The sequence below is a fragment of the Spermophilus citellus genome (genome assembly GCF_964194105.1).
Source record: "Spermophilus citellus genome assembly, chromosome: 12".
Lineage (NCBI taxonomy): Eukaryota > Metazoa > Chordata > Mammalia > Rodentia > Sciuridae > Spermophilus > Spermophilus citellus.
Genome location: NC_138198.1, coordinates 11,136,682 through 11,156,000, shown reverse-complemented (window position 1 = coordinate 11,156,000; position 19,319 = coordinate 11,136,682). Strand labels below are relative to the sequence as shown.

Sequence of the window (19,319 nt, the reverse complement as noted above, 5' to 3'; positions counted from 1 at the left end):
GCCTGGGCACAGGGACACGGAGCCGCCCTCAGGCAGCTCATCTGTGGCTTCCTCAGGACACCCCACCCAGGCCTCTGCTTTCTTCAGCTGCTCTGTGCCCTTCCCCTGTAGTGTCCTCAGCCGGGCCTTGGGGCACTGGGTCTGTGGCTGTGGCCAGCCCAGCAGGTGTTCTTGCCTGTGGGGAGGTGACCAGGCCAAGAGCTCGGGTTCCAGAGGCCCTCTTCCACCCAGCAGCCCTCCCCCACACACTGGTCTGCAGAGCAGGCCTCTGGGAGAGGGAGGGTGCATCCGCAAGGTCCCCTGGACACCGGGCCTCTCGAGGCAGCATTGAGGACGTGGCTGGCACACCTGCTCCTCACCCTGACTGCAGCACTCAGGTCTCTGGGGACGCTCAGGGCAGTTAGGTCTGCGGGGGACACTTCAGAAGATGGGAGTTGGGGCCAAGGGAGGTGAGGAGGGAGTCCATTTAACTGTTGGCCAGTGGGCTGGACACCTGCACTCATGTCAAGTTGTAAAGAAAAGACAGTCTCAGGAAAGAATGGTATGTCCTGATTTAGTGACTGCAGAGACGGTGGGTCCAGCACACCTGCAGGCAGAGAGGCCACGTGGAGAGCAGGGAAGTGCCAGAGGCTGGGCGGACACAGTGGGTGGTGGGTCAGGGCCCCATATGCTCCTCCACGAAGCCCAGTCCCAGGGCATGAGGATCCAGCCACGGAGCAGATCATTCCTAGAAGGTTCTCTGTCCAGTGCTAGAACACACGTCCAGGGAGTCAAGGACCAGCACCAGGGACACGCTCCCCAGAGCACCAACAGCAGCCAGCCCAGGACAGACGGGGACCTCCGTGTGCCGGTCACAACTCTTTTTCTTACAGATCAAACATGCAAAGAAATAGAAACAATATACAGACATAAAGGAAGTTCCCTCCCTGTCTCCTGGTCCCTTCTCCAACCCACCACTGTGAGGGGACTGATCCCCGTGTCCCCAGCCAAGGTACCGTCAGTCACCCTCCAGGGAGCACACCCAAGGGAGCACAGCGCAGCCGCCCTCGGTGCCTGGGGACACTCCAGTCCTGGTGTGAAGGGGTGTCCCTGCATGTGGCCTGTGCCCCTGAAGGCCTCTCCAGACACCTTGCCATGCCTGACACAGGGAACGCTGCGTGGACAGCTGTGTTAGCTCTGGATCGACCAAAATACCAACAAGTCCAACCTAGACGAGGAGTGTGTTTGGGCTCACAGTTGCAGAGACTCAGTCCACAGGGACCAGCTCCGTTGCTCTGGGCATCATGGTGGGAGGGCGAGGGGTTGATGTGCATGGTGGCCAGGGGGCAGAGGGGCTGGGGAAGGGGTGGCAGGGAAGACACGCCTCTCCAGGGCAGCTCCCGTGACCCGCCTCCTCAGTGTGTCCCTTCCCCTGATTCTCTCGGGTTAGTACCTCCTTCGATGTGTAGAAGAGGTCCACAAGTTAGAACTGGCTCCTGGACTTGCCTTGTGGATGTCTCCCCCAGTGTGTCCTCTGTGTGTGGGATTCAGCCAGCATGTCCGTCTCTCCTGTGCCTTCTGGCTTTGCAGGGTGCATGGACACACCCTTCAACCTTCGGGGGCCCAGACAGGGGAGGGAGCTGCAGGTGAGGTGCAGAGAGGCGCCCGCCCCTGCAGGACTGGAAAGTCCTCTCTGAAAGTCGCTGAACTTGCCTGGGACAGGAATGAGTGGGGCGGGTCGTCTGCAGACCAGGTGGCAGGAGCTCTAGGGGAGAGGCCAGGGAGCTCCACCTGGCTGTGAACCAAGTTTGCATTTACGGGGCAGCACACCACCTGCCCAGAGCGAGGCTGCCACCCCAGGGCTTCCCTCCTCTCCCCAGGCAGACCCGCTAGAGCCTTCTCTGGAGAAGACAGAGGCCCAGCGGCCTCCAGTGCAGCCTTGGATGGAGAAAGGCCAGTGCCTTCAGTGCCCTGGGTCTAGGAGGTGGAGACCCAGCATCAGGTCCGCCATCCTTGTCCTGTTGATGGCAGAGCCTGGCCACGTTCCCACACTCCTTGACGCTCCTCAGTGTTTGCTGGGTGCGAGAAGGAGTCCCATCCAAGACTGAGGTGGTACGCAGTGGTGGGTGAGCCACAGTCAGGGTCAGGGGCTGCCTCCATTGGATGTGGGCTGAAGGGGGGAATCAAGGGTAACTACAGAACGTGGCCAAGCCTCTGCAAAGACCAGTCCCCATCACAGGGTGGTGGGGTCCCCGCGAGGCTCTGAGCTGGTCATCCGCCTCCACATGGAACTGTGCTGTGCGTGGTCAGTATCCTGACGCTGAGGGTCACTTTTTCACATGCATTTGGGAGTCAGACTGCTCCGTTCCCATGAGGATCCGTTAGGGCTGATGTCCTGTCCACAGCAGCTGGTGTTTACATCCCGGATGTCGTTCCAAAGGAAAGAGCCCCCCATTTACAGCAGTGATCCGCAGCTGGAAGGGGACTTGGCAACGTGTTGGGAAGGGGTGCACCCAGCACTGGGCAGGGGAGGCCAGGGTCCTGTCGACGGTCCTGCAGTGCTCAGGACAGCCACCCAGGACCATCGGGTTCAGAGGTGAACAGAGCCGTGTTCTGGAGACAGCCATGGACACCGCGGGCAGCTTCCTACCCAGCCCTGCTGCCTGATCTTGCATCGTGGACCGCTGGGCTGAGGACTGGCCACAGGCAATCTAGAAGGGTACTGTGACATCTGCCTTCCAAAGTGTGGGCCACATCTTCAGAGGCACCGAGTGACACCGGAGCAGCTGGACAAACCTGTGTGCCCAGCCCCCCTCACGGCTGCAGTGCAGGCCCCAGTGTCACGGGGAGTCCCACAGACATGTTCTGAGAGGAGTGGGCACAAAGAGAGCCCATTCCAGGGCTGTGAGCCTGGACGGCCAGTGGAGGCAGCAGGGTGTCACCACCAGCCTGCTGTGGCGCTGGCCAGCCATTGTGGCCCCCCCTCCCATCCAGTGCCTGTTTCTGTTGCTTACAGCCAAGAGTTCTGGCTGCTGTCCATCACCAGAGGCCAGGGAGCGTCCCGCACTGGCTTAGGAGGCCGCCTACCACTACAGAAAAGTCCAGACGACCATTTTCAAGTCAGGGCTACAGTCCCAGCTAGGCTGGAGGCTGAAGCAGGAGGATCCCAAGTTCAGGGTCAGCTGGGTAATTTAGCAGGATCCTGGGCCAGAAGTGCAGCTCAGTGGAGGGTGCCCCTGGGTCCAGCCCCAGTTCTGGGCGATGGGGTGAGAAAACTCACAGATCTGTTTCCTTCCCAAACCGCCAAGTACCATAGGCCATGGTGACCGCCCGGGAGGGGGTCCACGCGTAAGGTTCATTGTTCTAAGTCTCTTGATGAGGTGGTGACCTGGATCCGTGGTATAAGCAAACCTGGGCCCTGAGTCTAGGAGGCCAAGACTTGGCACGCTCTGCCACGTCGGATAGGAGGTGGCCCTGCAGATGGCTGCCTGGCAGGAGTGCTCAGGGGGCGCTCCTGGGCCGTCCACCCTCGTCTGAGTGGCCCGCTGGGTGGCAGCTGGGGCAGGCGAGTCCCTGGGGTAGCCCTGGCAGGGGGCCTCCTCCGGGTGGCCCCTTCCCCTTGCTCTCTGGCTGCAGAGCTCCAGCCACACCCTTCCTCCATGCGCTCCGCCTGGCCGGGGCCCAGAGCAGCGGAGTTCGCCGACCACGGACTGAACCTCGGAACTCCGAGCCCCATGACCCTCCTCCTCCAGGTTGCTCTTGGGGGGACTTCTGTCCCAGTGACACAAAGCTGACCCAGTTTACCTTGGGTTCTTTGGTCGTGAAATGGCTTGTGATGATTAATAACCTAGAATTCTTAATGCAGACCCACTGACTCCATGTTAGAATCCAGGGTCCAGGGGAGGCGGGGGCCCTCCCAGCCAGCACCTGGTGGAGGGGGACGGTGACAAGCTGGGAGGAGAGCAAGGCAAACAGCGGCTCTGTGACATCTGTGCCTTCTTCCTGGGATGCAGGATTCCTCGTCAGATCAGGAGCACGTACCTCACCGCCATCCTCCCCGGGCAGAGCCCCAGTGTTGCCCTCCAGGGCTCAGGGCGGCCATCTCAGCCGTCCTGGGCTTGGCTGCCCTCTGCAGGCTCTCCCCAGGGATCCCACTGCTCCGGGGACCCTCCAGCTCCCCGCCGGCACCCCACCCCAGCAGCAGTGTCGGCCTCCTCCTGCCCCTGGCTGGCTCTTGCTTCTGCCCCTTGTGTTTGGCTATGAGGTGTCCCCGGCACGCTCAGGTGACGGTCAGTGTGGGAACTCGGGGTGAAGCATGATTTACAGGAGGACAGTCAGCATGGCAGTGGGCAGGGGCCTGGCTGAGGAGGCAGGCCATGGGGGGTGGTGCCTGGTGACCTTGGCTCCTCACGCCCACTCTGCTTTCTGGCGACCACAGGCTGCGCAGCCGTCCGCCACCACGCCCCTGGCCATGACGTTCTGCCTCAGCCCAGGCCCGAGCAGCCTGGCCGGCCGACCTGGCCTTTCCTCCTCCAGGCTGCCCTAGTCGGGAACTCGGTCCCAGCAGCCAAAAGCTACCATGCTGCCAAGCACCTGTGGCCACCAGTTAGTCAGACCCGGGCAGCGAGGGCTACACAGGCCCAGAGGGCAGCAGCCAGGGCTCAGCCAGAGGGCTCCTCGGGAGCTGGGCCCCATCCACAGCCATCTGCACTCGTGGATGCCTCCTTGCCGTGGTCCGAGGCCCCAGCTCCTGTGCCAGGACACGGTCTCCCAGAGGCCGAGCGAGGCTGCTGGGCGGCAGCAAACCCAGAGCAGCACGGGCTGCCACCTGGAGGCCTGAATGGAGCCGGCGCGAGGCCATCGTCCTGACTCCGAGGAGCAGGAGGGCAAAGGACACGAGTCTGAACTGAGAGTGAGCAGGGCCACGGGGCCGTGGCCCTGCCAGCTTGGGAGGCGAGAGGACGGTGAATGAGACAGTCCCTAAGGCAGCTGGAAGAGGACGGAGGGTCGGCCAGACAACCCTCGGGGACCCGATTCTCTGCCGTGCTGGGGGTGGCCCACCAGCAGCAGTGGCTGCCCCGGACACCTGCTCCCTCTCTGCAGCAGAGCGGGTGGCCGGCAGCCTGGGGTCCCTGTGGCGTGGGAACTGCTGGGCGAGGCTGTGCAGCGTCCCTGGGGCTGTGGCCTTAGCTGCCCTGTTCCCACCTTGGAGCACCTCCCCCTGGGTACCTTTATGGGCATGGGAAAGGGCACAGGGGAAGCACCAGTCACAAGGCCAGCCCTGCCTTCCTGCAGGAGTCCCAGCCAGGCCGGGGCTCACTGGACCACAGAAGGATGGCACCAGGAGGAAGGTGCCAGCTCCTGTGCCCAGGACACCAAGTCAAGGAGGAGACGCTACCAACAGGGCACAGAAAAGTCAGGAGACCTTCCAGGAACGTGGCTGGAACCTGAGCTGGAAAAGCACCTGGCTTTATTTTTTTGCTGTGAGACTGCGGGGCGCAGGGTCAGGCGGGGACCACGGGACACAGGGTCAGGTGGGGGCTGCAGGGTGCAGGGTCAGGTGGGGACCACGGGGCGCAGTGTCAGGTGGGGCTGAGGGGCACAGGGAACTTGGGAGCAGGGAGGGCGACTGGGGACTTGGCGGTGAGGAGGACACTCTGCATTTTCCCCTGGAGCCCCACCCACACAGGGGCTCTACCTCCGGGGCCCCTCCTGTTGGGGTCACGTGCTGCCACCAAATCCAGCCTCTTGTCACGTCCACGGGGGCCGACCCCAGGTCCCAGGGCAGGCCCCCAGGCTCTGGTTCAGAGTCAGCACAGGAGGGAGCCCTCCGTCCAGGGCCACTGTGCACTCTGAGGAGCCTTTGCCCCACAGTGACCCTGATGTCCACACCAGGACATTCCCCAGCAGAAAGGCCCAGGCCCCGGGGCCTGGGGTTGGCTCATTCAGCAGCGTGATTCCCCTAAAGGTGAACTTCCAACCCCATAAAACCTCACACCTCAAAGGAGCAAGACCCAGAGACGTCCATCACATAAACCAGAGGACGAGAGGGGCCCCGGGTCACTCCACACCTCCACAGCAGAGCCCAGGGCAGTGCAAGGCACAATGAGGCTGACCCGCATCCTCAAATGACACAGAGGGACACTGACTCAGGGCCGCTGGTTCTGTTAGGACCCAATTCTTGTTTTGGTGCGGTGTCACCCTCTCCTGTTGCACCCAGGGCCACTGTGGGCCCTTGCGTAGTAGCAGGAGCCCTTTGGTGGCAGGCAGCATTGACCCAGGGCTGAGACCCTGCGCCATGTGCTCCTCTGCTCAGCCCCAGGGATCCTCTATGGCGAGAAGCTCCCCCTGGGCTGGTCAGGGGGCCCTGGGGGAACCTGAGGGGTCCACTCCTAGAGGAAGAATGCTAGGGAGCCAGATCCCTGCCCTGATCTCAGGTCCCTGAGAACAGCAGCCTGAGCCCTGGGAAGCACCTTGGAGAAGAGGCCAAGCTTCAGACCAAGGCCAAGTTGACCTAATTTTCATCTAAAGACTGAATCATTCAAAAAAATAGTCCCACATCTCGCTTGAAGGGCCAGAAATGGAACAGCCCATCCTGCTGAGGTCCCTGGCTGGTGTCCTGGGCTGGGCAGGCCTCTGGGGTCACTCGTGGGTACAGGGGCCAAGTATGGTCAAGCACACGGCTTCTCATTTGGTCCTACGTGCTACCGACCGTCCCGAGATGGCGATGGCTCAGTCTCTCAGCCCAGGAGAGCGCTCCACGGACGGGGCCAGCCTCGGCAGACAGCACCCGGCCCACGGCGCCTCAGGGGCGTCCGCGCTAGACCTGCGCTCGTAGCTCTTGGAGGAGTGTCCTGGCCAGTACTCCTGGCCCAGAGGCCCCCGTGCCCAGCTGGTCCCATCTGTACAAGGTCCGGTCCAGAAAGCCAATGACCTCCCGGGTGACGTCATGGGTGGGGGCCATCTGCAACGGGGGGAGAAGAAAGTTAAAAGGCCTCCCAGCAGACTCCCCTCCCGTCCTCCAACCCTGCTGTCCCGTCCACGCCAAGGGAAAGCAGGTCTCCTCTCAGAGGGGGGCTCCGGTTCCCTGCAGACCAGCGCTCCACCCCAAGCTGCGGACTCCCCCAGGAGAGGAGGAAGCGTGAGTGACTGCAAGGGGGGTGGAGTCCCGGTCCTCCACCGTCCCCTCCTGCCAGCACCCTGCGAGGGCGCCTATCACAGCCAGTCCTCGGCCCCATGGTTCTCCTCTGCCGTCCCAGAGCCCCACCAGGGATACCTATCACACTTAGTGTCACATGTCCTTTGCTCTTCTTGGCTGTGACAGTCTCCCAGATGTTTCTGGTTTTGATGGCCTCGATGGCTGCACTGGAGGGATTGTGTCGGCTGCCCCCACACGGGCTTGGGGCTTGTCTGACACTTTCCCTTATTAGACCTGGGTCACAGGTAGGAGCAAGCGCCATCTGGAGTATCCAGGTGCTCTGTGCCAGCCTGACTGACCCCTGTGCACCTGTGTGACATGCCCCTGGATCACACGGCTGAAAAGCAGCGGCTTCAACTCACCCCCGGTGGAGGCGAAGCTGGCTGTGGACACCCAGTGACATGCACACCTCAGCTCTCAAGCATGGGGTCTCCCAGCCCAGGGGGCTCGGAAGCTGTGGTTTGGATGTGAGGCGTCCCCGGAAAGTGCACTAAGCCGTGCGAGACAGCTGAGAGGTGAGATGATGGGTTCCGAGCCCCTAAGACAGACAGACCTTTCCTCCTCTAATTGTTCTTGTCAGGTCTTTGGGTCACAGCGGCGAAAACAGCTCTTTTTCTTCTGAGTCCTGTTCTAGTTTTTCATGGCTGTTTCCCTCGAGGAGAACCTGTGGCGTCTTGCTGTGCCCACGTGATCACCGCAGCCCGGTGCTAGCTGCACGCCCATAGCCTCGAGGTTCCCGTGCATGTGTGTGCGTGTGCACGTGTGCGTGGCGAGGACAAGGAAGACCCTCCCTCAGCCGCTCTCAAGCGTAGCCTCTCTCAGCTAGGTCAGAACCGGCCATCTCTCCACCGCCAGGCAGCACCTGCCCCCACCCACTCCTGGGACCCGCCCCTGCTCCGTTTGCAGTGAATTTTAGAGTCCACCCGGGGCTGAGATCACGCCTGGCTTCCCCATGGGTGCCGTGCCGTCCAGGTGACTCTGTGCCATCGCAGATGCATTCTGTGAAAGCACAGAGTAGACTCCCAAGTGTCCCTGTGCTTGGTCGCCATGAGGGCCAGGGCTCTCTGCTCTTAGGCACACGGGAGCGCAGAGGCGGCTGGCCCTGGGCCTGCTGCACAGCACCACCTGCGGGGAGGAGGGCCTCCTGGAGGTCTCCCAGGGCTCTCAACAGGCGTCACGGAACCCACCAGTGGATTCACAGCCACGTCACCAGAGCCTGCCTGGAGAGAGCTGGGCCCCGGACACTGTTTTGCAGGACCAGCGGCGAGGGCGGGCACTCCACCACTGAGCTGCACCCCCAGCGTTCCCTTTGAGTGTTTTACGAAATCATAGTGAATATGCATGGCTTCGAGGTCCCCAGGACCGTCCATCATCCGAACAGAAACTCTTCACCATGCCCTCCCCGGACCCTGGCACCCACTATTCTATTCTGCCTCCATGAACTTGGGCACCTCAGGCCGTGGGGCCCTACGGCATTCTCCTGTGCCTGGCCTATTTTCCTTAGCATGAGACCTTCAAAGTCCATCCGTGTTATAGCCATGCACCAGGACTCCCTTTTTCAGGCCAAATAATATTCCACCACATACAAGGGCCTCAGTTGGTTCACCCTTTTGTCTGCTGCCGCCTTCCGGCTCTCGTGAATGTGCTGTACAGGCTCTGTTCAAGCTCCTGCTTTTAGTTCTTGGGGGAATGTGTGTAAGAGTAGAAGTGCTCCATCCCGAGGAGTCCCATTTGGCCTTCTGAGGCACTGCCAATCTCCTTTCCACAGGGGCTGGGCCACTGCAGCCTCCCTGTCTCCGCAGCCTCAGTGTTTACTTTCTTTATTCTTTTACCGGCCTTCGTGAGGGCGGTGAGCCTCCCTGTGGATTTGGTCTGTGCTTCCCTTGTGGCCCGTGCTGCTGACGTCTGCACGTCCTTACAGCGGTGCCTAGTTGAGTGCTTCCCTGATTTCGAATTTGACTTTGTTGTTGTTGAGGATTCTTTCCACATTCTGGATACCAAACCCTTGGCAGACACAGGACTTTAGAACATTTTCTCCCATTCTGAGAACTGTCTTTGTAGTGTCTTGGTCGTATCCTTTGATGCCCAACAGTTTCAATGTCCAGGAGTCCAACTGGCCTGTTTCCTGTAGGTGCCTGTGTCTCGGTGTCACAGTGAAGACATCCCTGCCAAATCCCTGTCTGGCCCACACCCCCACCTCCTCCTGTCACCTGGGCTTTGGGAAGGAGTTCTTCACAATTAACCAGTTTTTTGGTAAGCAAGCTCTTTGACCTGCAGCGTGAGCGGCCACTCAACGGGACCAGCCCGTGGGGAGACCTCGCCGTGTGGCCTGCGAGATGGCACCTCCTCCCTCTGAGCCGGTCTTCTCCTGTGATGGAGGGTGCTGCACCGGCAGGCCAGGGGCCCCTCCCGCGGCCAACCCCACTGACCCTTCATCTCCACACTCTAAGGCCTGGGACCCTCGGGAAGACCCTTCCACCTGGAGGTTCAGGAAAGCGGGGACTTACAAAGGCCATGGCTTCCCGGGCGATGGTGTGGCCTCTGGGAGCCCAGAGCAGGAAGCTGAGGAGGAGCTGCCTGATGAGCTGGGTGCACGCAGGCGATCTGGGGTCTCCCGGGCTGCTCTCCCCCAAAGCCTGCAGATCCCTGGCTGAGAGGCGGGCGCTTCCCGACAGCTCGCGGAGGCAGCGGAGCACGGCCTCAGCCTGCACCTGCAGGGCAAGGGTACGGGTGGGGTCAGGGCAGCAGCACCCACAGGCTTCTAGAGCGCACTGGGTGCTCTGCAGCAGGCCCCAGGAAGGAGCCACCAGTGTCCAAAGGAGGCAGGCAGAGCCCTGCGGCCAGGGCCACACACACAGGAAAGGCTGGGCCTCGGCTTGCTCACCCAGCAGCCATGCACCACCTGGGTCCACCGTCTGTTGCAGGAAAGGAAATGGGAAAAAGTCCTCAGCAGAATGCAGCAAGGGGCTCCGCACAGTGGGGACAGGGACAGCCAGGGCGCCAAGAGCCCACTGCTGGTACTGCCACCGCTGCCTTGGGGACACACACACACACACCCATCCCCACTGTCATACAGTCACACTCACATAGCCACACACTCACACACACAGCCACACACAGTCATCCAGTCACACACATTCCCAGTTACACACACAGACACACACTCTGTCATACAGTCATACACCCAGCCACACACTCACACACACAGCCATACATACACCCACAGTTACACACACACTTATATACAGTCATCCAGTCACTCACACAATTACACACACACACAGCCACACACCCTGACAGTCACACACACACTTACAGTCATCCAGTCACACTCAGTTACACACATACAGCCACACACACTGTCATTCACATACATAGACTCATATACAGTCACACAATAGTCACACACACATACACACTCATACTCAAACACACATACACACAGCTACATACATACATACATACACGCACACGCACTAATATACTAAAATACTCATATACAGTTACACAATCATACACACACACATACACACACACACACACAGACTCTCATGGCACAACTGTTTTGTCCGGGACACTGGGACAGGCTGTCTGTATGCCTTTAAGGCTCGGGCAGAGGTCAGAGTCTGTGCAAGCCACATAATGATGGTAACTGTTCTAAGTCTGGGGGTTGTTTTTGCATAAGAAATGCTCATTTCATGCTGAGACTCTGCTTGCTAGAGAAGGCACATCAGGCTGTGACTTGGAAACAATGCGAGGACTCAGAGTCGTGATGGGAAATGCCATGTGCACTCCCAAAAGCCAGGCCCCAGGCTTCTGAAAGAGCGCTGGGTCTGTCCCCAGCATTCCCACGGCCAGTTCTAGGGCAGGGCCAGTTCTAGGGCAGGGCGCGGGCGGCTCTCCCTGGAAGCCAGGCCTGGATGCCGCTGGCCACGGGCTGCAGCACACTGTGGTGCTGAGTCAGCGCCACCAACCACAAGCCAGGCCGTGGGAAAGGCCCCGCAGGCCTCTCCCCACAGGACACACTGACCCACACGCACCCACCCTGGGCGGTGGCACGCCCTGCCTCTGACTGCCTGCCACCCCCTGGGGCCACGGGCTCAGGAGGCCGGCTCACACCTGCTCTGCTCTCTTTGGGCTGCCTCTGACTTTCTGCCCGCGCCCATTGTGGCCGTGGCCCCTTCTGCCCAGACTGACTGGCCCTTCAATACGTTCGTGTCAGAAGCTTCTATACAACTGCTGATACTTCAACTGCTGTCTAAGTTTTTCAGGAGAAAGATACAAGTTTTATTTTCCTCTTAAAATATTATTTCTTAGTCTATGTTATAAAAACTTATATGCTATGGAAAATTTGAAAAGAAACAAGGAAAAAATAAATAAAATCACCTATAACTCTCCCATCCAGAGAGTCACTGTTCCCGAGCAGGTTTATGTCCCTCTCATCTCCCTCTGTGCATGGGGACACACCACCCACTGGACATAGGGCCCTGGGAGCCAGCTGTTCACGGTGCCCACAGAACATGCTGTCTGAGTGCACGGTTTCTCCTGCTAAGAGGCCACCCACGGTTAGGACACTCTAGGATTCGTTCAGATGGCAGCCATCCTACTGAAAGCCTAGGCCTTCCCAGTGTTTGTGATCACAGACGATGCTGTGAAGGACGTTCCTGTACACGGAGCTGTACGTAACCGTTCCCTTAGGGTGACTCCTCGGGTGGAGCAGCAGGGCCACTGGGAGGAGCCTGGCCCAAGCCTTGGGCATCTGGATACCCGCATGGGATGTCGTCATGATCTGCTTCCATCAGGAGAGGAGATGAACACCCAATGGCAGAGAAGGTGGTCTGCCGGGGAGGGGCCGGCCCTCAGGCAGGCACCGTGCCCCACTCTGCGCTCCACACCTTGGGGACAGACGCAGAACACAGGTGCTGCCAGGCTTGACCTGGCCACGCCGCTTAGGCCTTGCTTCTCCAGGCGGCACCTGGGGGTCAAAGCTCACAAAGCCCAGGTGCGAGAGGTCTGTGTTCTTGGGTCACCCAGAAAAACTCCGTCCCCTTCCCGGGTGTCACACACGCCAGCCTCGGGCCAGGCTCCCGGGAGGCAGGGGCTGGCACTGCCAACGGAGGCCCTGGTGTCAGCAGGATGGAGCAGCCAGGACGCAGCGGGCACCGCCTATTCTCAAGGAGTCAATCTGCTGTTATGCCAGAGGCCTAAGAATACCCACGTATGCCCAGGGCTGGGCTGTAGCGCAGGGCAGAGCGCCCGCCTAGCACGTGTGAGGCACTGGGTTCCATCCTCAGCTCCACATAAAATAAACAAAAAAATAAAGGCATGCTGTCCATCTACACGTACAATTTTTTTTTTTTAAAAAAAGGAGTATGTACAAGTTTTATTTAAAGAAACATCAAAACCTCCAAAACCAAGTTAACTAGTAGAAAGATGTGCCAATGTAGAACTTTCTAGAAATTAAATCTTACTGGAAAACTTCTGTCTCTGACCTTGAAAAGTGAATCTCTCTTTGTCAGTATCTATGGTCCCTAAGGAATCTAACCCTAACCTACCAACTTAGTTCACAAAGAGCCAAATATGAAATGCATATTAAAGGGCTTTAGAAACCATGAATGCTTTATACGTCTTAATTATTACTGTAAAAAACAAGATGATGAGAAACAGAAACTAGGATTTCCCTTAATTGGCTTAATGTGATCTTCAAAAGGGAAGAAATAGAAGGGTTTCTTTTTAATCAGATAGCTATCCTCAAATACATATGTGGATTATGGTGATTTCTTTAAAATGCAAGTCTTTAAACGGACACAACGTACAGACGGCTGTACTGGTCTGTTTCTTTCAAACAGCAGAACATACAGGGCAAACAAGAGCACTGCTCCATACATAATTAAGCCCCTTCCCTTTAATTATTAAAATCAGCAAAACGCACTGGCAGCTGGCAGTCTGCAAGCCCGCAGACACACGTTGGCAGGGAGGTGCCAATCTTCCACAGACCTGGCTTCCGGTGATCACTGCGTTCCAGAGAGCGGCAACTGTGTCCACCACTGCTGCCAGTCCTGGACTTAGCTGCTCTGTCATTCAGGAAATGACCACGGCTCTTTCGGAAGCAAAGTGGTTCGTATCATGTGAATGCTTTAGAAAGAGGTCTAAACAAAGCTGGAATGTGAGGATTCGCTAACTCCAGAGAGCAGTGACTGGCCAGGCCACCACGGCAGAGAGGACTCACTGCAGACCAGCCTCCCTGTGGCACCTCAGCACGCCCAGCCACACTCACCTGTCCCCCAGGGGAACATCATCACAAGCCCAGAGCTCGGGGGACGGGGACTCGGGGAAAGGCAAGCCCTCTCTGCAGCCCAGCCTGAGCACCGTGGCCTGCACCTACCATGGTCCGTGCTCTCTGCTGGGCCCCCTCCTGAGGGCCATGGTAGAAGGCCAGGAGCCACAGCAAGGCTGCAGGCGGGTCCACGTCTGACCTCAGTAACTGCTCGGCGGCCACGTCAGCCCATCCTCCAAAGTGGGCGAGCAGGAACCAGCTCTGCAGGGGCCCTCCATGGGATCTGCAACAGAGCCGGGAAGCCTGGTTTTGCTTTTTCTTTCTCTTTGGCTGAGGATTCAACCCAGGGCGCTCCACACTTTTTATTTTTTATCTTGAGACAGGATCTCACTTAAGTTTCCCAGTCTGGCCTGGATCCTGTGATCCTCCTGCCTCAGCCTCCTGAGTTGTGGAGATTATAGGTGTGCACCTCCGTGCGTGGCAGCTTTAATGTTTGTATCGGGCTTAAACTGTACTTGTTCACTCTAGAATGACCCGCAAAGAACACAGCTACCCTCAAAACCTGGCAGAGTGCCACTCTGAACCCAGCAGAAAGCATCTAAAGGGACACCTCTCAAAACCCCATGTGTGCCAGGCTTGGTGAGAGGCTGAGGCAGGAGGATAAAAGTCCAAGGCCAGCATGAGCAACTCAGTGAGGGCTTTAAGCTACTCAGGGAGACCCTGTCTCTAAATAAAATATAAAAAAGGGCTGGGGATGTGACTCAGTGGTTAAGCACCCCTGGGTTCAGTCCTCAGCACCCAAACCAAAAACAAGCCCCATGTGCTCTGAGGACATCTGACATTGTGTTACCACCAGGTTCCTTAAATAAGCACAGCTGTGAGGAAGGAAAGTCTGGGCTGGTAACAGCAGGTGTGATAGAGGATGAGACCCTGCAAAGCGCCTCCTGCCTGCGCCTGGCCTGCACAGCTGGGCTGCTGTGGAGGTGGGTCTCCCTGCCATAGGGGCAGCCCTGGGCAGGCCAGAGCAGGAGAGGAAGTGGGTCCTGGGGTCCAGAAGGAAGCCAGCCTTTGGGACACAGGGGCAGAGGTAGGACATGGGGAGAAACCCGTGCGGCTTCCTTTCCAGGGAGACCCAGGTTCTGCTCAACGTTCCAGCAGCGGGGAATGTCTGCAGAGCGGTGTGTTCTCTGCCTTCCTGTCCTCGCGGGGTGTCGGTGCCAGGAGGCTCACGTTTCTTGCAAGCTTCCCTGTCACACAGGGCCTGGGGTTGCTGAGGGTGCAGGCTGCACTTCTCTAGCTCAGGGACATCTTGGCAGGTGAGTGCCTGCCCTGCAGACAACAGGCGGGCGGGCCTGAGGTCAGGGGTGGTGGGGGCACTTCCCTCTGGACTGGCTGCAGGGACAAGAGTGCTCCAGGCTTCTCTGCAGCCAGTTCACAGTGGACCTGGCCCGGGTTCCTTCACGCCCAGGGGCCCCCTGAGTTCTAAGCACTGTCCTTGCCTCCCTAGCCACTGTGTCTGAGCCCTCCCTTAGAACACGGGATCAATGTTCTGAAAAGGATCCTGAGAACAGTGGAGAACGCGGGAGGAGGGGCCGCTCAGTCCTGGTCCTTGGAGGACAGCAGCCCATCCAGTCCCAGAGGCACCAGCTGAGTTGGGTTGTTGCAGACCTGCGCTCTGTCTGTCTGCCTGACCTGTCCACCTGCGCAGCTTCCCCCCACCTCTCGCCAGGCAGGTGCCGGCCTGTGTGATGAGGGCCAGGGAAGGACCTGCAGCCTGCTCCAGGGGAAGGGCTGAGGGAAGGACCTGCCGGGAGGGGGCCTGGGGCAGTGCTGCTCACCCCTGGGGCTGGTCTTCCACGGCCTCTCTGAGCTGCTGGGAGATGAGCTGCAGTCGCTGGAGCCAGCGTCCCTGGGGGAGACCTATGGGTGCAGAAAAGAAGTCAGAGGCAGACCCGGGAAGCGCCGAGCCCAGGAGGAGCAACCTGTGGGGAGCCTGGAGCAGTCTGAGGACAGGCCTCTCCTCTCCTGGTTCATGGCACCAAGCCCTGCTTTTCCCAGCCGGGATCTTCTCAGCCTGGGGAGGAAACATCTGTCCAACTTACGCAGGGACAAACACGAAAGGGTCTGATGCAGTTACACGGAAGTGGGTGAAGGCTGCAGAAGCAGCCACCTTGTCACGTGGGCCACGCAGCCCGTGCCCCAGGGTCTTTCTTTTCCATCCCCCTGACCTCTGCTCTGTCACTATAACTCGTGGTTCCGATGTATGTGGAGACTGGACCAAAGCCACCGATGAGGAACGGGAATGGACCGTGAAGACTCTGGAATATGACCTTGGTTCACATTAAAGAAAAGAGGGAAAACGTGGGCATTGTGCAGATAAAGGTTTCCGCACGCTCTCCTGGCCTCCTGTGGCTCTACGGTGTGCCAGCATGCGTGTTGAGTGACGAGGGTGACAGAACAGTGAGGACAGCTATGGGATACTGAGGGCGTGTCCAGGGTGCCAGGGCACAGGGCACCGCCTCGACTCGCGGAGCTCCCCAACCTTCAGCTCACAGCTTCTGGGCGCTTTTCATTTTCATGGTTTTTTTTAGTGGTTTAGTTACTTATTTTACTTGCCTCTCCTATGGCTGCTAGCTAGGGCTCAGCAGTGACCTTCTTTTGTGCCCCGGGGACCTCACAGTGGACACGAGATACATTTCCAATCCCAATGCCGCTCTAGTGCTCAAGCTAGAAAGGACATGCTGGGAAAGGACATGTCCCCGAGAGCAACAGAGCTTCTGGACTTCGGCTTGAAGTCACTCGTCTATGTGGGGCAGACGTCTAGGACAGGGACTATGATCGCCCAGAGATCCCACTGGGGCCACCCCTAGCATCTGAGGATAGCGCCAGATGGGTCACCTTGGACCAGAGCCTTCATCTCCTAAAAAAGGAGGAGGAATTCTGGTTTTGTAAAATGCTCTGCCTCCGCCTTCCTCTGGGGCTCCTCCTCCCTGTGGTGCTGAGGACAGGACGGCCAGGCGAGCCCTCCGCACCGGGCCACGACCCAGCCCCTCCACACAGGTCCCACTGGAGTCTGGGAGAAAGGAAGCCAGGGACCGGTGGTGGCCCCAGCGCGCCCACCCTCCCTGCACCCCAGTGTTTGCAGCGCTCCCTGAACATGAGCTCACATGTCCCATGGAGGCGGTGGCTGAGAAGGAAGGGTGGTGGCTGTGGTCTGATGTCAGCGTGGCACCAGGGCTCCAACCCTCTGGCCCCTTGGTGAGGTGAGATTCCCCTGGGTTTTCCCGGCCTCGCCCTCCACCTTCCCTGCTCCTCAGCCACAGCCTCGGGGTGGAGAGAGTGGAAAACACGCGAGCTGTTCCATCTGACTCAGCTGCGTCTCAGCCTGCGCCCGGCACCGCGGGGACCAGGACCAGACCCTCACAGAAGAGCCAGAGCCGCTGTCCCTTCTCCTTTCGCCTTCTTTTGGTCCGTGATCATAACCAGGAAACGAAGCAGATTCTCCTGTCAAAATCCTCAGAAGGTGAGGCCCGGGGAGCTTAAGGGATCTTGGACACAAGGCCATCTCCACGGACAGATACGGGACTGAGAGGGAAGGGCCACTGCTGGCCAAAGGTCTTCCCAGAAGTCACTCTGGTCTGGACTCACCTTCGGGAAGTTGCGACAGCATTGTGGCAAGAGACGCAGGGACGTGAGGAAAGTAGGCCTTGAACACAAACCTCAGCTGCAACGGGATCACATGGAAGAAGAGCACCATCGTCAGACTCGCGGGGCGTGAGGAAGACAGCCCTCCTGCGCTGCCCCCAGACCCGCTGTACCGACATGGGTAGACAGTCTCTTAAACTCTGATAAAGGGAATCTGCTTCCAATAACCTTATAAATACCATACAGAGTAACAAACTTCTTAAACTCACCTTTTGGGACTTAAGAAAAATGAAGTTATGCTCTGCATGTCTTATCTGGCTCTTTACCCGACACAAACCCAATTACACATGTAGCTCTCCCATTTCAGCCGGGCTTGGTGGCTCACGCCTGTAATCCCAGCGGGTCAGGAGGCTGAGGCAGGAGGAGTCAAGTTCAAAGCCAGCCTCAGCAATTTAGCAAGGCCCTAAAGCAACTCAGTGAGATCCTGTTTCTAAATAAATATAAAAAAGGGCTGGCGATGTGGCTCAGTGGTTAAGCACCCCTGGGTTCAATTCCTGCTACCAAAAAAAAAAAAAAAAAAACTGCACAACCTTCCATTGCAGTAAGATCAGCTGGTATTCCCACCTGGTGTTTAAACAATAACAATGGCGATGCTCACAGGCTCTGTGGGCCAAAGAGCTGGAGCACCCACCCCAAAGGCACAGCAGCTGTTTCCCACAGAGGCAGAACCCAGTCAGCCCAAGATGCACAGGCAGTGAGCCCGGTGTGGGGGTCTGGCAGACATGTGAGAGCATGTCACCAGTACCCAACCAACACACCCCCGCTAGGTGCCCGGGACCCCACCCAGGAGGCTGATGTTTGGATTTCAACAAGGGATTAGCCTTGCTTGTTCTCGAGTTCCACGTAAATAGAACCCCAGCACGTCCACTCCTTCACTTCTGGCTGTTTGGGCCCAGCGTGTTTTTTTAAGGTCCACCCATGTAATTGCACGAGTTGTTCATTCTTTGTTGGTTGCTCAGAATTAGTCACCACAGGGACATGCCACAGTCCACCCACACTGTCCTGCTGACAGGCATCAGGGCTGTTCCCAACTGGAGCCATTATGGACAAAGCTGCACTTGACATTCGTGTCCCTGTCTTTGTGGACAGCTGTTCCCACTGTTGGGCAAGTACCGCAGGAGAGGGTCACTGGGCCAGCGGTGCCAGTTCACTCCCCCCAGGGTCGTGTGGATGTTCTAGATGCTGATTGATCCTGCCCTTTCAGGTGTCAGAAGATATCAGCTCGTGCAAGCTTTTCCTGGTGGCCAATGACATCAAACAGTTTTCATACATTTACCACCAATTTATGTATCTTTAAGCCTTTGGTCCATCTTTAATCGGGCTGCCTCTAAGGAAGCTGAGAGAGCGCTTCACATTGCTGGCCAGTCCTGCCGGAGAGCACGCCTCCTCCCAGCTGGACCTGCTGTTCATGCTCTTCGATGCTTTCTGCCAAAGGACAGGTGCTTCGATCCTGATGCAGTGTGACCAGGCCACTCTCCTCCTATGGTCACTGCTTCTGTTTGTCATTCCTTCTAAGAAGTCTCGCTTACCCCACGAGTGGGCATCCGGCTATTCACACCAATTGTTAATAACGTTTCTTTCCCCCACTGAGCGGCCCTGTCACAAATCAACTGAGCACACAGGTGTGTGGGTCTGTCTGGGCTCTGTTGAAATCTGTCTGTCCTTTTGCCAGTAACTCGCAGTCTCGATGACTGTAGCTTTCAGTCTTGAAATCGGCCGGGTGGATCTTCTGATTTTGTTTTGCAAAACTTTTCCCGACCCCTGCAGGTCCTTTGCACTCCCACGTGACTTGGGATTCAGCTTGTCCACTTCCATTTCACAAGCTGCTGAGGTGGACTGGGACTCGCTGAAGGCACCGGTCAGCCCAGGGAGAAGGGCACCAATAGCTCTGATCTGCTCTCCCCTGGCATCCAAGTCGGCTTTGGTTTCCTCAGCAGTGCTGTGCAGTTCTTGGTGGGGGGCCATGCGTCTCTGTTCAATACATTCACAAGGATTTTATGTGTTACTATGAGTTTCTCTCTTTCTTCTTTTACTTTGGTTAGTTTTTGCTTTATGCATTTTGGACGGGTTACTAGGCATTTATGGTTGGTATTTCTGCTGATGAACCGACTGCTCCATCCTCAGGAAATGTCTCTCCTTCTTGGTGGACCCCTGGTCTGG

General features: G+C 58.1%; 1 protein-coding gene across 5 annotated transcripts in view; it reads right to left on the bottom strand.

The window, feature by feature from the left end:
• Window positions 1-5,467: 5,467 nt before the first annotated feature.
• Window positions 5,468-19,319, bottom strand: part of FANCC (FA complementation group C) — a 192,608-nt gene continuing 178,756 nt past the window's right edge. For all 5 annotated transcript variants that reach the window (XM_081262803.1, XM_081262801.1, XM_081262799.1 and 2 more), the window contains 5 exons: window positions 17,103-17,178; window positions 15,293-15,374; window positions 13,563-13,737; window positions 9,685-9,888; window positions 5,468-6,943 (listed from right to left, as the gene is read on the bottom strand). In XM_081262803.1, the coding sequence (XP_081118929.1) occupies window positions 6,800-6,943; window positions 9,685-9,888; window positions 13,563-13,737; window positions 15,293-15,374; window positions 17,103-17,178 (681 nt within the window). In that variant the 3' untranslated portion in view covers window positions 5,468-6,799. The remainder of the gene's footprint in view (window positions 6,944-9,684; window positions 9,889-13,562; window positions 13,738-15,292; window positions 15,375-17,102; window positions 17,179-19,319) is intronic.